Below are 24,706 nucleotides of genomic sequence, written 5' to 3' on the forward strand. Positions count from 1 at the left end.
TATTCATATTAATGAAAGAAATCATGACAGGGAGGATACACCCACCCACACCTATACTCAAGAGTGTTTCATTCAAATCTACAACAAATCTGGTTCCATAGCTGGAGGAAGGACTTTCAGAGAAGAAAGACAATGTGAAAGACAGCGTGTTTATATAATAAACTTTAATGTGCAATCGTTATTAAATATTTAACCGCCGGACAAAAATATTCGTTAAAAAAATTAAAAAATATTCCCTTGAACCATTTTTAAAAAGGCGTGATTTGACTAGGAAACAAGAAATACAGACAAAATTAATTCCACCTGTGCAAAATTATACAGCAACTGGTAGACAGATCAGATTTTGCTCTTTGCCTACACGTCTCTTTATCACACATATATGTATAAAAGAGGTTAAGCCACAATGCTGGCTTATAAATTAATGTCGTGCCTGTTGTAAAGTAGGCTTAATAACACCAAACCCAACAGGGTAGGCTGCTAAGTAGTGAGTGCAGTGGATACAGTGAGGGTCCAAGACATCCAGTATAGATAATGTTTATGATCTGGGTGAACCCCTGGTGGAACTTTTATTCCGTGAGGATGTTCTACATCCTGAAGCACCACGGGTGTTGACCTTCCGCTGGAGACTATTCCTAGACTGTGCCTTGACTTTGGCTGACTTTCGCCTGGTCCTGTAAGGAGGTGATGATGGTTTCTTTGCAGGAGTCAGAGGTTTGTCTGTGACTCGCTGGCCCTGTTTGTGACGTCTGCTTGGCGGTTGGTCCAGGTGTGCCTGTGCATGGTCCACTTTTGGCTTAGTCCCTGTAACCTTAAGAGAACTGTCTGTATGGGAAGGAGATTTTGCTCTTGAGGAGTTGTCTGTGTGGCACGCAGTGGATCTCATCTGTCCCAGAAGGAAACGACTGCCACTGGAAATGGAGGACTGGCTGAACAGGGCCTTCCTGCTGGAAACAGAAGAACCAGGCTCAGAGGGACCCCCACTGTCCAGCCAAGAGCCAGAGGTAGAAGCACAAAGGTCTGCCATGCTACCCTCACCCCGGCACTTTCTAGACCCTCGAGATGATCGTCCCTGTGCTGAACCATGGAGTTCCTTGTTGATATCTGGACTGAGGCTACGGAATAACTGTCTAACATGGGAGAGAGATTTGGTAGTAGGAGATGAGGGCATCCCTCTTGGTGGAGTCTTAAGTATTCTGTTGGTCAGGGGGTCATAATATTTCAGAGGGGTCTTTTTGTACTTGTATTTAAGTGTACATTCCTCATCACTTGATTTCCGCTTTCTGCCCACTCTTTTAATTGGGGCGGGCTTTAAGGAACCCTGTCCACCGTCTGGGGAAGAAAGAACGTAAACCACAGTTTTAGGCTGCAGAGGACTCATAATCTTACAGTAAGATGCAGGGAGCTTGAGTGCACACATTCTTGTTTTCATGTCTGGTGTCCTCTCAGGACTCGGATCCTTCGGAGTCTCACAGGTACTGAACAAAATGTCAGTTACAGGTAATGTATTTCTCCGCACTACAGGGCAGTTCAACGGAGCAGTTTGTGTTCCATGGCTCACCTTCACCACTTGACAGCGTGATGCCATTCGGTATATTCGACGCCTAGGTTGGTGTTTGGAGTCCTCCTCATGATACTCAATAAGAGGCAAGACATCTTTACACTCAAAATCGGCCACCTTTTCTCCTTGATCCTTAAAATTTTTATCTTTCCTGTGGTGCTTCCCAAAATTAGCCAATGACTCACTGTCAAAATAGCAATGGAAGCGGCCTTGTCGGAACTCTCTCACCATGCAGTCTATCTTTAAGTCATCCTCATACCTTACTTGTGCCCATGTCTTTCCCACAAATGATGGTGGTATGTGAGGAAGATCTGGAATGATCTCTTCAGTCTTGTTCTCGTTAGCTTCCCCAGGCTCCATCTTTTCACTTTCTAACACAGTATTCAGTGCTGTGTCCAGCTGGGCTTTGTACCCTTGGTCCTCAAGGTTTATATGTACTTGCGTAAGGCATGCGAGACGTTGATCCTCAGTTATGTTTTTTTGCAAAGCTTCCTGAAAGGTGTTGTCCCATTCATCACTGCCTTTAGACTCACTGGATTGAAAGCTCAGGTGGATCACACTTTCGTCCTCCTGGTTGGGTTTAGGACTGTGGCCATAGCAGTACCTCTCAATAACCTCTTCAATTACTTCACATATTTGGTCTGACTTTTCACTGAACGACTGTACCCTGTGTGGCCCCTTCCAGAGTGGTAGCATGGCAGTTGTAGCTAGCTGCAATTGCCCATGCTGGGCTTTTGAGGTAATGCACTTTGTGAATGGTGATGTAGTGGTGCCGGGGCTTGAATCATTGTCTTCTCTCTGCCTGTTCGTTTTTCTGCGTGCTTTCCTGTGCTGAAACTTTGGGGATCCGGGAGTCTGTGAGCTACAAGGCTGTTGGATTTGTGAAGTTACTGTTTGTGTCAACAGTTTTGATGTGTGTTGTTTGTCTAGATCAGACTCGCTACTAGTCCTATGTAAGAACCCCTGTGTTGGAGAATACCTTTCAGGGATTGGGGGTTCAACTTTCATTTTTACAGTTTTAAGGCCAGTTTGTACACTTGTTTCTATCGCTATAGCCAATGGCACAGTAACAGAAGTGCTTGCTTGTTCTTGACTCATACTACAAGTGGTAGTGGGTTCAGCTTGCACCATCTGACAGGATTCTTCAGAGCTGAGCATTTCCTCTCTGGTCCCAACAGAGAGCCCATCGTCCTCTGATCTACAGTACACCTCTGATAATACTTCTCTTGGAATGGGTAATGTACTCAGGAAAGGTAACTCAGCATGGGTAGGACTAAACAGATAGAAAAATGTAAAATGATAGTAAAATTAGTGGTCTTGAAGATTACAATATTTATTAACAAATACTATAAGATTAGTAGAAGATAATATTTACAAACAGATTAAGATTATGAATGAATACTGTGGAAACCAAAATGTAAGCCCTATATACTTCATCAGGCAAAACCCACCTAATGTAGACAACTAAGAAATGATCATTTAAATAACATACATCAAAAGCATTGTCTAGTTGTTGTTTTTCTTCAATAAATTAAGCTTGAGAATTATTTTTGGTTTTTCAAATGAGCAATTCCATGCAAACATTAACCTTGAAAGCTGTGAGTACACTTAAACTGACACCAAGTCTACATTCAGCTTTATTCATTCTTAGTTTATTTCTCCATTTTCACTAATTGCAGTCTCAAACAGCTATAATCACAACCATAGGATACAGACTGCAAAAGACTGGTTTAGACACATCACACACACTTGACGTACCTAGCGTTCTTTGCTTTTCTAGTATTTTCTCAGAGTATTTGTCTCAACGCATTGAATAGTTTTAAAACTATCATTTCTAGGTACATTTTAAGTCTCTTTCAAAGAATGGATAATATAATTTCTGCAATCTTTAAAATGAACAGAATTGGTTGAAAGTGTATCGTCTCCAGAAAGATTTCGCCTTGAATGCAGAAAAAAAATATGAAAAACAAACAAACAAACGAATACCTTACTTGTGCATATTGTTTGGTGCTTTCAAGGAACATCTCATGTAGGGAGGCACAGATTCCATTTTTCTATTTCCAATAATATTATGATGATAAAGTTCTGAGTATCAGCTCAAATGACACAGTACCATTTTGTCTTTTCCGATACCAAAACCTTGCATATCAGCAGATATGGATACCCGTTTAATATTGTTTTCTTTAGAAACTACTCAGCTTTAAAATGTTTTTAAGCACTTCACAAACTCCTTCACACAAAAATCACTTGCATTATAAATATAATAACCTACAAAGCATAAATAAAATCAATCTTAACAAAAGAAAACTGGTCAAGTCTCTTTATATGTATTTCCAGTTCCAAAAATAAATTTATTTTTCAAATCTGAAATCTGAGTCACCATTTCTTTGCTCAAATTGGCCGGATACTGATAATGGGTATCGGTTCGGTGCCATCTCTAGTATCAAATTATACCTCATAATAATCTGTTACAAACATGCTCTAAGCTGGAATGACTCTCTTCCAGCATTTGTTATGTGCTGGTAGTAGGCTTTGAGACAATTAGCATCCTGTGTTCACTGCATTTTTAATCGGACTGTGCTAGAATTGCACAGATCTGACGAGATTTGAATTTTGAATGAGTTATTAGGCACACCGTGTGTCATTGTAGCCATGAGGATGGTAATGAAGCACATCCTGGAGGAATCTCTCCATCAGGCTTCCAGAGGACACGTTTATCCTCGCTGTTCGTACCACCACTTCTCTGTGCCTGGTGCTCTGGATGTGCTACGGAATTCCATAAAAGAAAATGGTAGGTTAGTTTCAATGTAAATTTGATAAACTACTAAAAACGCAGCTAAGAAACAACGTAGTAACACGATCTTAATGCAGCTGTAAGTTACAACTTAGAACATACACCCACCCCCAGTATGTGAAAGCCTTGCAGTGAAAAGCCAAGTGTCTAACAAGTCTAGCGGTAGTAATAAAACCTTCTTCCAAAGTTTTATCCTGGCTTTAATTATATATTTAACCCCGCCGACAGTAGTCGGAGGGGTTATTATTTTCACCTGTGTCAGTCTGTGTGTGTGTATCTGTCTGTCTGCAAGATATCTCAAGAACCAATGGATCGATTTGGACCAAATTTTGTACGTGTTGCCAATCACCCAGGAAGGAAACCATTACATTTTGGAGGTCAAAGGTCAAGGTCATGGCAGAACTTCGAAATTTTCGCCCAATGTATTTTAATAGGGAAAAGGCGGGGTTTGCACTCGTTAGTGTGTCCCTGTCTAGTTAACCCCGCCGACAGTAGTCGGAGGGGTTATTATTTTCACCTGCATCAGTCTGTGTGTGTGTGTGTGTGTGTGTGTATCTGTCTGTCTGCAAGATATCTCAAGAACCAATGGATCGATTTGGACCAGATTTTGTACATGTGTTGCCAATCACCCAGGAAGGAAACCATTAAATTTTGGAGGTCAAAGGTCAAAGGTCAAGGTCATGGCAGAACTTCGAAATTTTCGCCCAATGTATTTTAATAGGGAAAAGGCGGGGTTTGCACTCGTTAGAGTGTCCCTGTCTAGTTATTATTGTGTTGCCTACAATATGGTGGTGAATTTGTGGTAAGCAACTGTGGGTGGTCTGTACATGAACATCATTCCTCTTTACTGCTTTTTAGTCAGTTGTTAAGTAGTATTCTTTATGCATTTCTTTTCCTCGTTCTAAACAAGTATGTTGAATGATTAAATACGCAATGTAGTCACTTTCGTGTAGTGCCAGGATGGTGGCGCCTAATTTACTCGCACATCACAGATTATGTTTAAACCATGACAATTTGTGTAACTTTCTAAGTTCGGCATATTCAAATGCATACCGAGTTTGCAGCTGCTTGTTAATTGACGTCAATATGGTTCCTTATTAAAATAACATTAAGAACCCCACACAGTAGAACAAGCACCAATCAAGATGAAGTTTAAACAGAAGATAATATTAATGTGTGTGTCACGTTATTGTAAAGAATATTTCATATTTCTAAATATCAGAGCGACACTAGCCAGTTGCGAGTGCCTGTGTGGTCATGTATACGGAACGGGACAAACAATGGTTTGCTCAGGGTGTGCTACACTGCCATGTTCAAAAAGATGTTCAAAAGGCTGGCTTTACGTCTCGGAGGAAGCACGTGTTTGCCTTTACCCTCGGTGGTTGGTGGTTAAAAGCAACACTGCGTGTGAATAATGAGGTAATATACCTGCTCTACGCTGTTATATACGACCTGACAGTAGCTGCAGTAGCCTTGTCGCTGTGAGGGATTTGAGGGACCAGCGACAGGTTGTTCCAAGCTGCTGGCCCTATGTTTTCAAGAAAACATAAAATTAACAACTTGTTAATCTCAAGACCAGTGAACAATAAGAAAGAAAAAAACAATTTATATATGTATATGTCTATAAAATAAAAAATGGTCCTTTACTACAACCCCAATTCCAAAAAAGTCGGGATGCTTTGTAAAACAAACAGAATGTGATGTACAAATCATGTTCTGTATCTAAAATCACTCTCTATTTACTATACAGTGAGTTCGCCATTTTGTAGTGCTGTAATAATAGTGAGAATTATTACACCCTATATAGTGGACTCATAGTATCCCGCAATGCACCATGAAAAGTGGTGGACAACCGATGGTCACTAACCAAGCAATATAGATCATCATGCATTGCGGTTGCGCTAAAAGTTTCAAAAATAAATAAATAAATGAATAAAAGTGTGTTGGGGGTGAATGAACGGAAGAAGAAACCCATTATGAATGGACATTCAAGTACAATTAAAAATAGTTAGCAAATAGAAAATTAGCTAAAATACAAGAATAAATGTTACAGTGCAGAGCGAGGAATTAATCAAAAGCCTCAAATTTGATTTAAAAAAGGCAGCGGCGAAGAAGAAAGTATTCAGCCTTGATTTAAAAGAACTGAAAGATGCAGCAGATACAAAGTACTTTGTATTGATTAATGTGGGAAATGCGCTCAGTATAATATGGATTTATCACAAAAATACATGCATGTATTTATTATTTTGAATACCCACCAGCCGACTGATCTGGCACGTTTTAACTGCGCGACAGTAATGACGTAGATAACGGCACAGTGCAGTAGTGTCCGAAAGCGTTTTTTCGTTTTACCAATGAGCTCACTATGTAGTTCTCTATATAGAATTCCCTAGATAGTGAGTACTGAATGAGTGAGTGATTTCGGACACAGCCATGGAAACCATATATTTCATTTCATATTTGAAAAATGTGCGCTCATTTTGAATTTGATGCCAGCAACATGTTTCAAAAAAGTTGGGACAGGGCAACAAAAGACTGGAAAAGTTGTGTAATGGTAAAACAAACAAATAAACTCATTTGGTTAATTGGCAACAGGTCAGCAAGATGATTGGGTATAAAAAGAGCATCCCAGAGAGGCGGAGTCTCTCAGAAGTAAAGATGGGGAAGGGTTCACCGCTCTGTGAAAGACTGCATGGGAAACCAGTGCAACAATTTAAGAATAACATTCCTCAATGTAAAATTGCAAAGAATTTGGGGATCACACAATCTCTGGTACATAATGTTAAAAGAGTCAGAGAATCTGGAGAAATCCCTGTATGCAAGAGACAAGGCTGAAAACTGACATTAGATGCCTGTGATCTTCAGGCCCTCAGGCGACACTGCATTAAAAGCAGACACATCTCTGTAGTGGAAATCAGTGCATGGGCTCAGATTTCTGCAGCCACAAATACAAGTTAAAACCACAACTGCGTTCATAAATGAAAGTTAAAACTAGAGCGTCAGCGATACAGTAGCTCACACGGCCATACCATGAGAAACCAGACTCGTTTATAATTATAAAGTTGCCCTTCATGAGAACAATTAGCCAACAATTGGAAATGAGTTCGTTAATTGGCCTAATCAGCAACTTGTAAATGAGAAATCACAAAACCAGGGAGTAACTTTTGTGCAGACTGAGTTGATCTTCCAAACAAAACAATCCAAATCAAAATCCATTGAAAACTCAGGGAGGAGTAGCAATTTTTGTGAATTGTGGACAGAGGGATGCCATGCTATGGAAATAGCTCACTGGCCTATGGCCATATGAGCTAACCATATATAAACAACATCCAGAAACACTGCCGCCTTCTCTGGGCCTGAGTTATTTCACGATGGACTGAGGTGAAGTGGAAAACTGTCCTGTGGTCTGACCGCATCCTCTGGGCTAAAGAGGAGAGCTTGTCAGCACACAGTTGAAAAGCCAGCATCTGTGATGGTTTGGAGGCATTAATGCACATGGCATGGGTTGCTTGCACTTCTGGGAAGGCAGTATTAATGCTGAATGAGATATACAGGTTTTGGAGCAACATACTTCTCGTGAACTTAGGTTTGGTGTCGGTGCTAACCAGGAAGACCAATATTTAAGAAAAAATATATATATAGTTTTTGTTTATTGTGTGATCACAGAAACTCACCTGTTGGTTTGCTCCCTATCTGCATCTACAAAAAGATTATAACTTTAAAAACAAATAACAACAACATTTCAACATTGTTTGGTGGTCTGGGAAAACCCATCAGATGACACTGCGGCATACACGCCCTCCCTGCAACTTTTTTTTTTTTAAACTGCTTTTCACTTTTTGGGGTGACCAAATTTTTAAAAACTATACTCATACAAATACTGTACTGTATTACTATATAATACACAAATAGCTAGATGTAATCTGTAGGGTGTTGGAATACTCAGTAGGTGAACTGAACCTGGATGATCTACATCTGTAACGTGCAAATGTACTACACTATGCTATCCCAGGAGTGAACTTGAGCCTCCGATTAACCAGAGAAGAATAATCCCTCGGGGAAAAATGAAGATGGCGGCAGATGGTAGCGAAGTCGGTTGTTACAGCATCCAAAGGGTGTCATCATTTATAAACATCTGAGTGAAAGGACAGGTAAGATGGCAGTGGAGTACGTCTGAATTGTGTCCTTACGACTCGCTCACAATACACATAAAACATACTCCAGTAACAGTCAAGTAGTGTGGCGAGTTTATATGCATATAAAACACACACACACACACACACAATAATTTGTTTTATGTTGATTATATTTTGATTCAAAGCCAATTCTGTTCATTTTCATTAAAGGATAAATGAAGTTGATTCTACTTAAAAAGAAATTACAAATAGATTTGTTAAAGCATTATATTTTAAAAGAACTTTGAATCATGTATAAAGTCACAATAAAGTCTTGTTTAAATAATTTTTTTTTTTAGCTCAGTGCGGCCTTGGAAATATTGATAGAGCGAGACCTGAATGCATTTTTTTTTAACGACATCAGTGCCATGCTGAAAATATTGGTGGAGACAAACTTGAAACTGAAAGGGTTTATACGGCCCAATAGAAAATACTGGTGAAAACGAGGTGAGATGTGTGAACCAATCAGAATTAATAATATTGTTCAAAAAGTAATGTCTTTAGACCAGTCTTGAAAGGTTTCACATGAGTCAGCTTTACAAAGGGACAACGGGAGCTTATTCCACAGTCTTGGTCCAGCTGATGAAAATGCTCCATCACCGTAACTTTTTGTGTTGGTCCTTGGAACAACCAGGAACTTCTTCCTATGTGACCTCAGAACACGAGCGTTGGAATATACGTGCAACATTTCCTCCATGTACACTACCGTTCAAAAGTTTGGGGTCACTTTAAAATTTCCTTATTTTTGAAAGAAAAGCACTGTTCTTTTCAATGAAGGTCACTTTAAACTAATCAGAAATACACGCTATACATTGCTAATGTGGTAAATGACTATTCTAGCTGCAAATGTCTGGTTTTTGGTGCAATATCTCCATAGGTGTATAGAGGCCCATTTCCAGTAACTATCACTCCAGTGTTCTAATGGTACAATGTGTTTGCTCATTGCCTCAGAAGGCTAATGGATGATTAGAAAACCCTCGTACAATCATGTTAGCACAGCTGAAAACAGTTTAGCTCTTTAGAGAAGCTATAAAACTGACCTTCCTTTGAGCAGATTGAGTTTCTGGAGCATCACATTTGTGGGGTCGATTAAATGCTCAAAATGGCCAGAAAAATGTCTTGACTATATTTTCTATTCATTTTACAACTTATGGTGGTAAATAAAAGTGTGACTTTTCATGGAAAACACAAAATTGTCTGGGTGACCCCAAACTTTTGAACGGTAGTGTATGTCGGCGCGAGTCCATGTAATGATTTGCAAACGAGCATATACAGCAGATACACTCAGCCAGTGTAGCCTCTTCAAGACACTGGTGAAGTCTTCACCATGTTGAGGTCGTGCTACAACTCTAGCAGCTGAATTTAGGACATATTGGAGTTTCTTGAGCTTGTACTATGGCAGACAGTTACAGTAATCCAGCCTTGATGTAACGAAGGCATGGACCAAGATCTCAGCAGTCGGCTGATCCAGGTATTTTCGAATCTTGCTAATCTGACCAAACGCCATGAAGGCTCACTCTGCAGATCAACTTAGCTTTTGTTAATTGATTTAATAAAAGTTTTCTGCAAACTCTTTGAATTATTCTCGCTTGGGAGAGTTTCCACGACAGTAGTAGGTTCTTAACCAACATTAGTGCACGGTGGTGTAGTGGTTAGCATGGTCGCCTCACAGCAAGAAGGTCCCGGGTTCGAACCCAGCAGCTGGCGAGGGCCTTTCTGTGTGGAGTTTGCATGTTCTCCCCATGTCTGCGTGGGTTTCCCCCACAATTCAAAGACGTGCAGTTAGGTTGACATGGGGCAGCCTTGGGCCGAGGTGCCCTTGAGCAAGGTACCTGACTCCTGACTGCTCCCCGGGTGCTCTGGTGTGGCTGCCCACTGCTTCAGATGGGTTAAATGCAGAGGATGAATTTCACTGTGCTTGAAGTGTGCATGTGACGAATAAAGGTTTCTTTCTTTAGTGCATACTCAGTATTCTGATTCAGCCTATAACTTTACTTATGGTTGAAATTTCAGTTCAGTAAAACCTGTAGTTTTAACAACTATATATACACAATAGAAAATATCAAAGAATTCGCCATGTGAAGGGATTTACCAGGCCACCTACTGAATCAGATAAATGTTGACGTGAAAACGATAAAGTGAAAGAAATCAGTATCGGACGTACTTTCAGCAGTGGGTGCGGATCCCTCCTCCAGAGGCATATTACTGTCTGAAAGCACCAATAGTTAGGTGATGTAATGTGGAAACATTTCTAAGAAAGCAAGCAAAAGACTGAAGGGGATGATACAGGATACTCACCTCAGGAGGAGAGGTGGTGAACTTTACAGGGACTTCAAATCACATAACTGCACACACAAGATCTCAAGGTACCCCGTGAGATAACTTAAAGGTAGCATCTAAAATGAAGCAACACACAAAAAGACAGAGTAAGGAAACATTGGAACATTTTCGGCTTTTCACATTTCTCCAAAAAACTTCAAATTAATCCACATAAAGCTTTATTAGACTCAGTACTTTTTTGAGTCAACTCACCCCGAAACGTACAGATAGGCTTACTTCCCAAAAGATTCCCATTGTTTTGAAAATTATGAGCTTTATTATAAATTTACTATGATGCTGGCCAACTTGTTTATCATAAACACACAAAAAGAAAAGCCAAGTTGGCTCGGTTAGCCAGTTAACCTTAGCCTGCATGCACTTGCGGCCAAATACCTTTATAGTGCACTATATAGGGTGCACTAGTCATTTACACATCCCTACTACTACACGCACTTAAATAGGCAGAGTGAAGTAATTTGTGACACAGCCACGTTTCAGCTAGCATCAACTAAGACGACAAGTCTCGGTAACTGGACGTTTTCCTAAACACATTCAACTACGGTTACAGCAACTAAATATTTTTTCCAAAATGTTTACTTTTTTTTTTAAAAGTAATTTGAAAAAATATATGGGGCTAAGCATAGAGATGTTTCAGCCATGTTAGCTACTAGCATGTAGCACGACGACAGGTCAAGCGATTTATTCATTTTGTGAATTTGACATACGGCCAGAACAATAACTGACATGACTTATTTAACTGCATATGGAAAAAAAAATTAGTTGTGAAAATAAAGTGGAGTTCTGTACTTGCTTTCACCTGATTGAAAAATGCTACTTTCAGATCCCCTCGACATCCGTATTTGGTGCGGCTCTTTCCGGGGCGTGACGTCATTTGAAAGCGCGGGAACCCGCCCTGTTTCCCTTACAGCCCGGATTTTAATAACGGAAAACTTTTATACTGTTCACACGTGTCCTGAAGAGAAGAGCTACACTGATTTACCATCCTCTTAAAAACACGCCATTTTACTTCTAGGCCCTCGGAGGACTGAGTAGATCAAGGAGTCCCTCTGTTTACTAACCATCAAGTGATTGAGTACAGCATGAAGAAAACCCCACCATTACTCAAAGCTCATTTCGAAATATTGGTGCTACAGCTTACTGTATAAAAACCAAATCCAGTAAACAGCTTCACACCCTGCTGAAACATCCAGCTTGGTTTTAAGTACCACCCAGTAATACACAGGCTGAGCTACTCAACCAGAGACGAGAAACAAAATCACTACAGAGACAAGACAACAGGACAGTAAGGAAATTAGAAAACAAATTATTCAAGTAAACATTCCTGCTATGCTTTGCCCCCCCCCAGCCCAATGTTGAAATAAAAAGCACAAAGAAACAATTTTAAGTGTCATTTTATTGTGCACTGTGGTTTTAAATCTTGTTGAAAGCTGCCACATCCATGGACTGCACATAGTCCTCAAATGCAGTGATCAACTCCTCCAGCTGATCGGTTCCAACTTTGTCATCTTCCACCACGCACGCAATCTGCAGCTTCTTAATGCCGTAGCCGACAGGCAAAAGTTTGGCTGTGAAGGGATTAAAAAAAAAAGTTACTCAAACAGGTCCACAACCCTGATCCTGGAGAACCTCCAGTCCTCCCCCCTCCAAGGACTGATTACTAATTCAACTAGTCTGTTAATTATGTTAGGCTCAAGGAAAACATGCAGGCCTGGAGATGCTTCATAACCAGGTTCCCAACCCTATGTTAGATAAGGCAACAAAATAGCTTTTCATTTAACAAAAATCAATACTACAGACTTACACTGGCCCCAAACTAGACCATCCAACTCGATGCTGCGAACACACTCCTCAAGCTTGGCCATGTCCGTTTCATCATCCCAAGGCTTGACATCCAGAAGGATGGAGGACTTGGCGATAAGGGCTGGCTCTGCAAGAGCATTTAGGGGAGGAGGGAAAAAAAAAAAAAAAAAAGTCCATGTAAAAACAGTAATATCAAAATGAAGGACAAGTAAGAAACTGGCTAGAATTCAGGTAGGAAAAAAGGTGTCCATCATTCCATGCATCAGCCGAAAGATGGTGATAAGATCATCATTGCACTAGCCAGCAAAGTTTATTCTAACAGGCAACCAAGATCTCTGATGTTAAAACATAGCTACAAGAGAGACCCTATAGCACAAAACAATGAGCACATACTTTTAGACTTCTTTGCATTGTAGGCTGCTAGTCTCTCCTCCTTGATCCTCTTGGTCTCCTCATCCTGAGGGGAGGAAGAGACATAAGCTTAAATCAAAGTAACAAGATCTAAAAACAAACCATTTCAGATTAGACTGGGAATCAGATATGAAAAAGGTCCATCATGACATCAGCCGAAAGATGGTGAGAAAACTCATCACGCGACCAGGAGAACTTTAATACTAGCACATCCTGAATTTCAATGAAACCGACCTCCTCTTCATCAGAGCCGAAAAGATCAATGTCATCGTCATCATCCTCCTCTTCTTTCACAGGAGCGGCACCACTCGTTGTGTCCTCGACACCAGCAGGACCGTACTGACCCAGAGGCTTCTTCACTCCTGGGAGGCTGAAGCAGTCAGACAAGGTAGAGTAAGTGCCAAATTCATTTCACAGTCACATAAGGAGTCAATTACCTCCCAGGTACATCAGTGTTTAAATGATTGTGCATCATCTACTCAGGCGAAAGATGGTGATAGAAAATTCATCACAAACTGGGGACGATTCTAGCAGACATTGTGCCATGAAATGGTAACAGTTACCTGGCCTTCTCCTTCTGGTAAGACTTGATATGGTTGTACCAGCGAAGGGCATGGCACAGGTCTGCAGGTGGAGCACCAGAAAGGGCATCAAATACAGCAATATCAGCCTGGGATGGCACATAGCTACAAGACAAAAGCAATCCAGATCAATTAGTACCATCAGACAAACACTAACATTTCTAGGAAATATTCAAGCCCAATATGAATGTAAATTAAAAGATGCACATTCATGTTCCAATTAGAGATTTTAATAAAAGCAAATTTGTTTTTGAAGATCTTTTTAATGGTGATGCCACTGACATTGGCATGTTGGGCATTACCTCCAAGCATATGCATTATCCTATGATTTTAACCAGTTCTGTACATGATCTAAGTATATGCTATACAAGTGCCCATTGCCATGTGCAGGTCATATATTGCTAGCAGTACGGAGAGGTAGGAACATGGGAGTTACACTTGCTTGGGGTCGTAATTAAAGTTGCCATCATGACTATTTTTCTAAAGACGCGTAGTAGGTCCATTATTCTTCATCTCCGTTTATCCGTCCAGGGACTGCAGATGGAAGTTAGGTAGTAGCCAGCTGTGGTGCAAAAAGTCACTCATGGGACTTTTTTGTACAGGATTCCGAATGAAAACTTGCTCATCTTTTCAGGTTTGGCATCTTTAATTAAATCCAAGAAAGTAACAATATGATGGCTCATTACATCATGCCGGCACAAAATATCCAGGAGCATATTCAAGTCTAATGTTGAAAGATACAGATCAAAACTGATCACGTATGGATGCAATATCCAGAAGAGTTGAAAATTACTGAGCATCACTACAAAAAGCTCAAGATAGAAGTAGTGTGTAAAGCCAACAGTGCACCTATTTTAAAAAAAATTAAAGTTCCTTAGAAAAGGCCACTTACAAAGAAACAGGATTTGATAGTACATGGATTATAAATAAATCATTTCTACTGGTATTTGAAAGTTACTGACTTGCTGCTTTCAGCACTAAACTTTTTGTATGTTTAGCTGTGTTTCCATATTAAAATTTTATCGATTACATCCTTTTACATGTTACAAGCGTAACGTACAGGAGGCAGAACCACGGTCGGAAAGGCGCGTATATACATCGTTTTACTGTAAATACAAGCCGCGAGCAAATATCCTCTTCACAGGGTGAGCGGGGGAGTGAACTCATTAATATTCATGATGTAAAGTGCTACCTGATTGGCCGATGAATGGTTAGGGAACGAATACAAATCAAAATGCATTTTCCTCATGAATGAGGTTTCCGCAGCCACGCAGTAAAAAGGAAAAGCCGCTAGGGGGAGCTACTGCACAGTTTCAGTTCAAATGTAGTGAACAGTTTATTTATACCCAATCTCTAAACGTCAGTTTTCTTTTAATAGGAAAAAAAAAAGTTTACCAAGCTTAACTTAAAAATAGGCTTTTTAAACAAGAACAGGCTTTCCCTTCACCCTTAAGAGCCTCTGCTTGGCGTAAAACCCTGTATATACGCGCACTGCAGTTTTCTATTGCAGTGCAGGTAGAGGCCTGTTAGCCAGTGCGCTAAACAGATAATCAAATCACGACCAAAATACGTTTATAATGACTCACCCTTCGATATAGCTTTTATCTGACAAAAAGTCATTTAAGACTTTAAGGCCTGCGGGAGTTTTCAAATCGCCAAAACCCATTGCTGAAACCTAGTCTGGAGACCACGTGAACAGACGGCAGCTTGGAGAAAGAACGAAGGAACGAGAAAAGAACACGTAAAAGCCTTTATACCTCTGACGCCATGACCCCTCCCCCTCCGTCTTTTGTCATGGACGCGTTTTACTTTTCCTCACACTTAAAAACGTCAAAATAGTTTAATTAGACATAATGTAAAATGTCATTTTGTCTCTCGTCTAAAAGGTCACACGATGCTCAGAATTAAACGCGAAACAAATGAACTTGTTCACTAATATTTGGTAGATATAAATTTTTGTAACATATGAAAATAAAACTATATCATGGGAGGAATTATTGCTTTCACGTAGCTGATACTAAGATAACGTTAAATTATAAAATGTACTTGACGTTTTAAAGAGGAAGTCAACGGAAGTGACGTTTGACCAACGCCGTCAAAGTTCAAACCAGCAGCGTATAATTAACCGTTTTCGTGAAATTGTTTGATTTATATAACTTTTCGTTACTATTTTAATAAAAAATGTAACTGTATGTTTTTTACGTTTAAAGTAAAATTGTCAATTTCTGTCATCAGGAAACGTGTTTTCTAGCCATTTAATAAAACCTGTTAGGATTGGCTGGTTAGTCAAACAAAAAAAGTAATGCGCCAATGAAATACTGTTTAAGTCCTCTGGGGGCGGACTATGCGTGAAGGACTATCCAATCATCGAGTCAGATATTGGATTTGTCGGAATACAGGTGGGAAACATATCGCGTTGAAAACTCCTTCATAAGTGTTCATAATATTACGGTTGCGCTGTTCTGGTCCAGAAGGCCAAATAGCGTCAAGGTAAGATAGACGATTTGATTTTATAGTATTAGTGACTTGCAGCTAGTTTATGGTTGTCTGTAATATCATACAGGAAAGCTATAGTCGTGCTTTTATGAGTACGAAGTGTAAAAATGACGAGAAGTTCCTTCTGTCCTTGGTTTGACCAGCGGTTTAGCTTCTTAGCGTCAGCAAACATCAGTTGTTAGCTATGCTAAAGCTGCAAAACGTCAACACAGTCATAACTGGGCATGCTTTTATATGATTTTAAAATGTAAAGATTTCGAGCAGTGTTGCGTTTTAAAGTATTTTCTCTTTATTTGTACATGTGTTTTACCTCAGTATAGATGTGCAGTTAGCGTCGCAAGACGTTTGGCATCTTGGTTGTTTCATAAAGCGCGTATTAACGGTAATAACACCATAATGTCGGTTATTCGACACTTTATATTTTTCTGCTTGTCGTAGATCAGAAGTTCTCAAACATTTTGCAGTGAGAGACTTTAATCATTAACCATAAACACTATAAGTATTTACCGTCCCAGTAGGTTCATTATTCAAATCTGTGCAATAATATTTACTGTTCTAGAAATTTCCTTCAGCAAATTAACGTTTACAGACCGCCTTGTTTTTGAGTTCATTAGGTCTTAAATCCATTCAATTAAAGTTACCAGGCAACCCAGCCAATAAATATACCTATAGGAATTCAATAATAAATGATATTATGAACAATGTGAGGCTTTTGGGACAAACAAAGACCACGTTTATTAACATGCATTTAGAGCATTCATTTATTCATCCTTAGTACCTGCCTGGTTAGGGTCTTGGGCGATTCCATCCATCCAACCAGCCATTATCCATAACCGCTTATCCTGTGCAGGGTCGCAGGCAAGCTGGAGCCTATCCCCAGCTGACTATGGGCGAGAGGCAGGGTACACCCTGGACAAGCCGCCAGATCATCGTAGGGCTAACATATAGACACAGACAACCATTCACACTCACATTTCACACCTACGGTCAATTTAGAGTCACCAGTTAGCCTAACCTGCATGTCTTTGGACTGTCAGGGAAACCGGAGCACCCGGAGGAAACCCACGCAGACATGACGAGAACGTGCAAACTCCACACAGAAAGGCCCTCGTCGCTGGGCCGCTAAGCTCGAACCCAGGACCTTCTTGCTGTGAGGCGACAGCGCTAACCACTACACCACCATGCCGCCAGAGATTACGTTATGCTGTACATTTGTTTACGTTTTGGGAAATAGAACCGACTAAATTTACTTGAACATGTCACAGACTGGTACAAATAAATCTCATCTCATTATCTCTAGCCGCTTTATCCTGTCCTACAGGGTCGCAGGCAAGCTGGAGCCTATCCCAGCTGACTGCGGGCGAAAGGCGGGGTACACCCTGGACAAGTTGCCAGGTCATCACAGGGCTGACACATAGACACAGACAACCATTCACACTCACATTCACACCTACAGTCAATTTGGAGTCACCAGTTAACCTAACCTGCATGTCTTTGGACTGTGGGGGAAACTGGAGCACCCGGAGGAAGCCCACGCAGACACGGGGAGAACATGCAAACTCCGCACAGAAAGGTCCTCGCCAGCCACGGGCCTCGAACCCGGACCTTCTTGCTGTGAGGCGACAGCGCTAACCACTACACCACCGTGCCGCCCCGGTACAAATAAATATAACTGCATAAACAAGATTAAAAAAAGAAAAACGGTCGAGACCAGTTATGACCTTGATTGATGTAGCTGAGGTTGAGAAACCGTCACAGACAGCATTCACACATCATACTGACGGTGCTGGCATTTCTGCATCTGGGTTTTTTCTAGTGTTATGTAGGTTTTCCAAGGGAATTGTGGTAGGGTTCATATATAAAAATTCCGGTTTAGGCCACACCCACTTAGAGTTTAAATGCGAATACAGATAAGTATCGTTTTACATTCCTAGTGTGTATGTGCTATGCATGCTAATGCTTTTATTTTTTTCATTTTTTCCCCCTCTTTCAACAGCGTCATGTTGCGTTTGCCAGCAGTTGGTCGGGCCCTGGCGGGGGCAGCTCACTCTAAAGGGAACCTCACCACCTCTAGCAATGGTAAAACTACACACCTCTCCGAGGAGCTAAAAGGCTGAAAAAACACAATGAACATTTTGCTTGTAATGATGCTCTATCAAGGCTGAAACATTGTTCTTATGTCACAGTAAAAATAAGAAACTGTTTTTATGTGTGGCCTTAATGCTTTTCATCACATCTTAGTTTCTATCCAATGCAATTTATTTGCTTTCTTTGCCAATCCCTTTCCATTCTCTTCAAAGCTGACAATATAATTTGACCTCGAACATTATTACGAGATGAGTTATGTTCAGGGCTGTGAAAAATCTGCGGAATTCCGCGAATTTGGCCGCCAAAAATATAATTTTAGTAAATCATCTAATTTTGCAATAACAAATTGGGGTAGGGGTTGTTGTCTACCGACCGCTAGTAGTCTTGTACAGCGAGTGTCACCGAGCCGGCGAGTCTGGGAAAGAGCCTACCGCAAATTGTTCTTTCTGTAATGACATTGTAATTTTTTTGGTATCTTTTTTTCTTTTGCGACAATGACAGACCAGTTTACGGCATTTGTGCCATGCTTACAAACCATGGCGCGAATCTTGTGTTTTTTTTCGTTTTACCATTGTGCTCTTTAAACACGCTTTCGATATCAACGGTTTTGAAAAGGAGAATTTCGCGGTATGTCCGCGTCACGGAGGGACATCGTTCAGAGGGAGGACGGTGAGACCGACGATGTCAAAAACATTGACAAGGAAAATGGCATCAAAAATCCATGGAATTGGCGATGGCTGGAGTTTAAAGCCGGTAGTGAATATCTCCATGAGCACATACGGAAGATAAAAGAACCAGGGAAAGCTTACTACATCTTGTGCCATCAGGATGTGAAGTACGGTTCTGGTGGAAGAACACGTTTGGTTGACCATGTTAAAGGAAAAAAACATGCGGAATTGGTGAAATTGAAGCTGTTGAATTATAGATTACCAGGTAGACCATCTTGTTCACATTTATTATTTATGTAGTTTTAACTTATGTTATTGTTCATAATGTTCATTGTTATCATGAATATGTAATGAAAGAGAGACCAAAAGAGCAAGGAAAAGCCATATAGAAAGTCAGAAAGAAAAGAATAGGCTTTCTAAGCTGAAGAAACTGCTAACAAAGAAAAGGAAATAAATATAAATATTGACTTGTAAATAGTTGTATATAGTTTTTGACTAGAATCTGTCTAACATGAACAAGAAAGACATTTTAGTATTGAATCAGTTCAAAAACAAGAACATTAGTGACTATTATTTAATAGTCAGTCTAGAATTTCCCCCCTGGAAAAGACATTATGGTACCCAATGAATTGATACGAATCGACACAAGAATATAAGTGAATTTACAATATGAGGTATGTTATTGATATATTTTCATTTTTCAAGTGAACCCTTATCAGTTAAAAGGTAAATCAGTTCAAATTGTATTATTTCAACATAATAATAACAGTTCAAATTAAATGGCATGGTTGAGAAAATATTTGCTTTCAGGAGATGCTTCAAATCTATCAATATACACAAAATCTGTTCAGCTTCTGGGGCCCTGCGGCCCCCAGGCCCATGGCTCCTGGGGAGCTGCGCCCCCCCAGACCCCCTGCTAAAATTGTTTCCTCGGATTATGTCATTTCTATTTCACAGTCCTGTATGTTGTGCTTTGTTGATTACAGTAAGGACATCGATCCGGGCCTCGAGTAACATGGTTGAGGTGTTTGTAGATGGCAAACCTGTGATGGTGGAACCTGGAACGACTGTACTTCAGGTGAGGCATCACTGACCTGCAGCGTTCACTCTTAGGCGCTAGTTGAGCATTTCATACTTCAACATTTTAAATGGGCGGTTTGAAATGTACTAAACTGCTCATTCTTTTCACTCAGGCCTGTGAGAAAGTTGGAGTGCAGATTCCTCGTTTCTGCTACCACGAGCGTCTGTCTGTGGCAGGAAACTGCCGCATGTGTCTGGTGGAGATCGAACGAGCACCAAAGGTATCGTTTTCATTCGAGCCACCCTGGGTGCGATTTGCTGGGGGGGATGGTGGGGATCATCCCCCCCCTCTGGTTTTTATCTCTGCTGAAAAAAAAATCCTCAGGGACAACCCCGTCAATAAAACAAACAAACCAAAAAAAAAAGTTGACATGACAGGCATGTTGTGACACAGTTTTCTATGGTCTACACTGCACTCACTTTCAAAATGACCCGAAGTGGCAGCTTTGATGTTCACGAACGTCCCCAGCAAATAGATACATTGTAGATAATAACAATATCCAGAGTGTGAACGTGGATTTAGCGCCATGAATCACATCCTTATTGATGAGCGCAACAGAATGAATGTATCCACACTGACAGCCTTCTTTTCCTCGCTGTCAGTGGGCCAGACGTGCGTTCCTTCCCTGCTGAGAAATTCGCAGAAATGTGGATTAAAGAAGGGCGAAACGCGGCGGATAGCGCACCGACAGGAAAGCAGAAAAGGCCACATGAACTGCGCCATCAGAGCAAACTGTTCATTTAGTATTCATGTATTTTAGTGATTTTCGAGTCACTGTCCATTTAATCCGGAGGGAGAGAAACATCACAGCAACGTGACAAGCAATGCGAACTTTGTTGTGTGTTAGTGTTCGTGTATTTAGTCAGAGAGATAGGAAGATGAATTTACTATCTCTGGTTTAGTGTTCGTTTTCATTTAGTGTTATTCATTTGATATCATCGGATGTTATTGAGCGGTTAGCCTATTGTTACCTTAATTTTGTGACGTTTCATGATTAAAAAAAAAACCATCCCCCCTTCTGTTTTTTTGACAAATCGCACCCTGGAGTCACCTCATAAATCTAACAGCTGCAGAATATATCTGCAACTGAGTTTTGCTTAGGCGGCACGGTGGTGTAGTGGTTAGCGCTGTCGCCTCACAGCAAGAAGGTCCTGGGTTCGAGCCCCGGGGCCGGCGAGGGCCTTTCTGTGCGGAGTTTGCATGTTCTCCCCGTGTCCGCGTGGGTTTCCTCCGGGTGCTCCGGTTTCCCCCACAGTCCAAAGACATGCAGGTTAGGTTAACTGGTGACTCTAAATTGACCGTAGGTGTGAATGTGAGTGTGAATGGTTGTCTGTGTCTATGTGTCAGCCCTGTGATGACCTGGCGACTTGTCCAGGGTGTACCCCGCCTTTCGCCCGTAGTCAGCTGGGATAGGCTCCAGCTTGCCTGCGACCCTGTAGAAGGATAAAGCGGCTAGAGATAATGAGATGAGATGAGATGAGTTTTGCTTAAGATTTAAACTGAACTTGAGCCAATGTGTAGTAGTTTATTTACAGTTTAGTTTTTAATCATTTTAAAATATGACTAGGTCTGATTTTAAATGACGTTAGATGTAACTGAAGCTATTTTTATGAACATAGATGAGCCAAATTTCCATCCCCAACAAAAATAAAATTTTATGTGAACACAACACTGAACAACAGACTACCAAAATGAGTAGAATTACAGCTCATGTTTTAGTGTTATGAAATTATACCTGTACAATAACCTCAGAAATGTGCATTTCTTGTATGCAAATCTGTTCATTATCCACTGACAACCTGATAATGACACACACAAGCATTTTGATATATATCTACACACTATAATTATTGTTGCCTATATTTTAATAGATTATTTGGTAGTGGTTACCCACATTAGTTGATCTACTTTACTTCCATCCATCCATTCTCCATAACCGCTTATCCTGTGCAGGGTCGCTGGCAAGCTGGAGCCTATCCCAGCTGACTATGGGCTAGAGGTGGGGTACACCCTGGGCAAGTCACTAGGTCATCACAGGGCTGACACATGGAGACAAACAACCATTCACACTCTCATTCACAACTACGGTCAATTTAGAGCCACCAATTAGCCTAACCAGCATGTCTTTAGACTGTGGGGGGAAACCGGAGCACCCGGAGGAAATCCACGCAGACACGGGGAGAACATGCAAACTCCACATAGAACGGCTCGAACCCAGGACCTTCTTGATGTGAGGCGACAGTGCTAACCACTACACCATCGTGCTGCCCATATACTTGTTATATTCTATTTATTCTACTGACCAGATGTGAGGTTAATCATGCAGATGAAGACGAAATGAGTGGAAATAGCATGTGGTGATTTTACGATCAAATTTGACTGCTGTGGTGCATAGAGGCCATTGGGTTTAATTAATCAACTAGTATTACAGGAGTATTATTATTACCAGAGCAGTACTTGTTCTAAGCTCCAGTTAATGTATGACTGTTGTAATGATTGCGTTCTAAAAATATCTCTGTTCTTTACTGATAGCCGGTTGCTGCATGTGCTATGCCTGTCATGAAAGGCTGGAACATACTCACAAACTCTGAAAAGACGCGAAAGGCCAGGTATTCTTTCACCCTTTACTTTTCAGCCATATTTGTTAGTTGTTGCTGATTTATTCTTTTAATGTAATTCCTTTATTTTGTTAGAGAGGGAGTCATGGAGTTCCTTCTTGCCAATCACCCCCTTGACTGTCCTATTTGTGACCAAGGAGGAGAGTGTGACTTGCAGGTAGGAAGTCTTTACTGGTCACTTGTATATATTAAATATTTCCCTTAACTGTTGAAAACTGGCCTTTTGTTGTAGGATCAGTCAATGATGTTTGGTTCGGACCGAAGTCGATTCACAGAGGGGAAGAGAGCAGTGGAGGACAAAAACATTGGCCCTCTCATCAAAACAATCATGACGCGCTGCATTCAGTGTACACGCTGTGTCCGGTGAGTGAACTGCGTTCCAGTGCCATACACCTTACATATTGCATTTTGTTTTGTTCAATTTAAAGTCAAAGAAGACTCAAAAATTAACGTTGTTTGCCGATCACAACAAGTGCCCTGATGTGCTCTCTGCATGTTTAAATTAAAAAATAAAACTTTATAACAATTTATCCATTTTAAAAGTTATGATATTGCTAAAAATAGGCTTACCTGGACGTAACCATTCACACTGAAACCAGATATCCGCCTATGACATAAATGGCACACTAGAACGCTGTTTAACTTCGTTACACAAAGCCATCAAATAAAGTCTTCTAATTCTTAAAAAAAATCCCCAGGCACCACTGCGCTCTCTTTCTCTCTCTCTCTCTCTCTCTCTCTCTCTGTGTGTCTGTGTGCGTTTTCACTGCTTCAGGTGGGTTGAATTCATAGAAAGAACTTGACTATGCTGTAATGTGCATGTGACAAAGGCTTCTAATTCTAAAAAATCTAATCAGTAATTTTCTGTAACCATGTGAAACATGTAAATCTCACTCGGCTAGATAACACATAGTACTGACTTGGATACTAGTAAACAATCCCGTTGCCATGGCAGCACGGTTTTTGCTGTCTAAACAGATTGCTTTTCTCAGTGAAGACAAAGCATGTCACATAAAACGATCAATGATCGGGCTTATTTTTACACCCGAACGCTTGACACTCGGAGTTGTGTACAACAATTTAGAAGCAATGTATCCAATAGCGTCAGTAAGTAGCGTGTAGCTGACGTCACAATTTGTACATCAGAGCGTGATATTTGAACCTCGGAGAGAGTAAGATGTCAGCGCCCAGGGACGTTTTGTTTTTCTCATCTCATCTCATTATCTCTAGCCGCTTTATCCTTCTACAGGGTCGCAGGCAAGCTGGAGCCTATCCCAGCTGACTACGGGCGAAAGGCGGGGTACACCCTGGACAAGTCGCCAGGTCATCACAGGGCTGACATATAGACACAGACAACCATTCACACTCACATTCACACCTACAGTCAATTTAGAGTCACCAGTTAACCTAACCTGCATGTCTTTGGACTGTGGGGGAAACCGGAGCACCCGGAGGAAACCCACGCGGACACGGGGAGAACATGCAAACTCCACACAGAAAGGCCCTCGCCGGCCCCGGGGCTCGAACCCAGGACCTTCTTGCTGTGAGGCGATAGCGCTAACCACTACACCACCGTGCCGCCGTTTTGTTTTTCTTTTAAAAGAAAATCTGTACATGCTGTTCAGGTACAAATATGAACAAGTGGAACACTCGAACATGTCTTGTATGGATATTATTTGTCAGTATAAAGGAGTTTACTTTTGGGGTTTGTTCATCTTTAAGGTGTAAAGGTGAGTTGAATTTGTATTCTGGAGATTGAATTTACTAAACACTGAGTCTCTTTTATCAGTGATGTAGTAAAATTGAGTGGAAATGTTTTCATAAGCCAAATCTTGCTGAATTTTTTAAATAAAAGCTTTTACATGTATACACACACACAAAAAAAAATAAATTTTAAACTTCCCAACCCATCAGGTCACATGTTGAAGGCAAGTAAGGAACAATAAACATGGAGGGCAGAATTCTGGTAAAAGAATTGCGTGAATATGAGGAGATTTATGACACTTTGAAATTATTTCATTGCTAATATTGCAGGATGAGTAAAAGTAGGAACTTTTCTGGTATTCACTGGTAACTTTCAGTAAAGTCACACCCGC

General features: G+C 40.7%; 3 protein-coding genes across 6 annotated transcripts in view; 1 reads left to right on the plus strand and 2 right to left on the minus strand.

The window, feature by feature from the left end:
• Positions 1 to 149: 149 nt before the first annotated feature.
• Positions 150 to 12,202, minus strand: zdbf2 (zinc finger, DBF-type containing 2). 4 transcript variants are annotated; one of them, XM_060918966.1, is made up of 7 exons: positions 12,006 to 12,202; positions 10,826 to 10,923; positions 10,692 to 10,736; positions 8,027 to 8,051; positions 5,781 to 5,880; positions 4,194 to 4,324; positions 150 to 2,831 (listed from the first exon to the last, which is right to left on the minus strand). In XM_060918966.1, exons 3-7 carry the CDS (start codon positions 10,726 to 10,728, stop codon positions 536 to 538), a joined length of 2,589 nt encoding a protein of 862 aa, XP_060774949.1. In that variant the 5' UTR covers positions 10,729 to 10,736; positions 10,826 to 10,923; positions 12,006 to 12,202; the 3' UTR covers positions 150 to 535. The 4 variants fall into 4 exon arrangements, with proteins under 4 accessions (XP_060774949.1, XP_060774947.1, XP_060774948.1 ...); XM_060918964.1 differs by having other exon boundaries at positions 11,664 to 12,202; XM_060918965.1 differs by having other exon boundaries at positions 11,060 to 12,150.
• Positions 12,203 to 12,242: 40 nt separating this feature from the next.
• eef1b2 (eukaryotic translation elongation factor 1 beta 2) lies at positions 12,243 to 15,393 on the minus strand. Its single transcript, XM_060918969.1, has 6 exons — positions 15,246 to 15,393; positions 13,642 to 13,764; positions 13,313 to 13,448; positions 13,061 to 13,124; positions 12,669 to 12,794; positions 12,243 to 12,432 (listed from the first exon to the last, which is right to left on the minus strand). Exons 1-6 carry the CDS (start codon positions 15,323 to 15,325, stop codon positions 12,278 to 12,280), a joined length of 684 nt encoding a protein of 227 aa, XP_060774952.1. The 5' UTR covers positions 15,326 to 15,393; the 3' UTR covers positions 12,243 to 12,277.
• Positions 15,394 to 16,053: 660 nt separating this feature from the next.
• ndufs1 (NADH:ubiquinone oxidoreductase core subunit S1) overlaps positions 16,054 to 24,706 on the plus strand; it is a 30,481-nt gene continuing 21,828 nt past the window's right edge. The window contains exons 1-7 of the mRNA XM_060918968.1: positions 16,054 to 16,149; positions 18,152 to 18,234; positions 19,898 to 19,989; positions 20,105 to 20,212; positions 22,525 to 22,601; positions 22,686 to 22,767; positions 22,843 to 22,973. Coding sequence (XP_060774951.1) covers positions 18,156 to 18,234; positions 19,898 to 19,989; positions 20,105 to 20,212; positions 22,525 to 22,601; positions 22,686 to 22,767; positions 22,843 to 22,973 — 569 coding nt within the window. The 5' untranslated portion in view covers positions 16,054 to 16,149; positions 18,152 to 18,155. The remainder of the gene's footprint in view (positions 16,150 to 18,151; positions 18,235 to 19,897; positions 19,990 to 20,104; positions 20,213 to 22,524; positions 22,602 to 22,685; positions 22,768 to 22,842; positions 22,974 to 24,706) is intronic.

This window comes from Neoarius graeffei, chromosome 4, assembly GCF_027579695.1.
Source record: "Neoarius graeffei isolate fNeoGra1 chromosome 4, fNeoGra1.pri, whole genome shotgun sequence".
Classification (NCBI taxonomy): Eukaryota; Metazoa; Chordata; class Actinopteri; order Siluriformes; family Ariidae; genus Neoarius; species Neoarius graeffei.

Bases quoted from the DNA above. Each gene is read 5' to 3' on its own strand.
- eef1b2 (XM_060918969.1), bottom strand. From the start codon at position 15,325: ATGGGTTTTGGCGATTTGAAAACTCCCGCAGGCCTTAAAGTCTTAAAT. The intron at 13,765-15,245 runs GTGAGTCATTAT...TTTGTCTTGTAG, and splicing joins GATAAAAGCTATATCGAAGG to CTATGTGCCATCCCAGGCTG. The intron at 12,433-12,668 runs GTAAGTCTGTAG...ATCCCTTCACAG, and splicing joins TGGTCTAGTTTGGGGCCAGT to CCAAACTTTTGCCTGTCGGC.
- zdbf2 (XM_060918966.1), bottom strand. From the start codon at position 10,728: ATGCCTCTGGAGGAGGGATCCGCACCCACTGCTGAAA. The intron at 8,052-10,691 runs GTACGTCCGATA...ATCTTTTTGTAG, and splicing joins ATCCGCACCCACTGCTGAAA to ATGCAGATAGGGAGCAAACC. The intron at 5,881-8,026 runs GTGAGTTTCTGT...TTGAAAACATAG, and splicing joins GATAGGGAGCAAACCAACAG to GGCCAGCAGCTTGGAACAAC.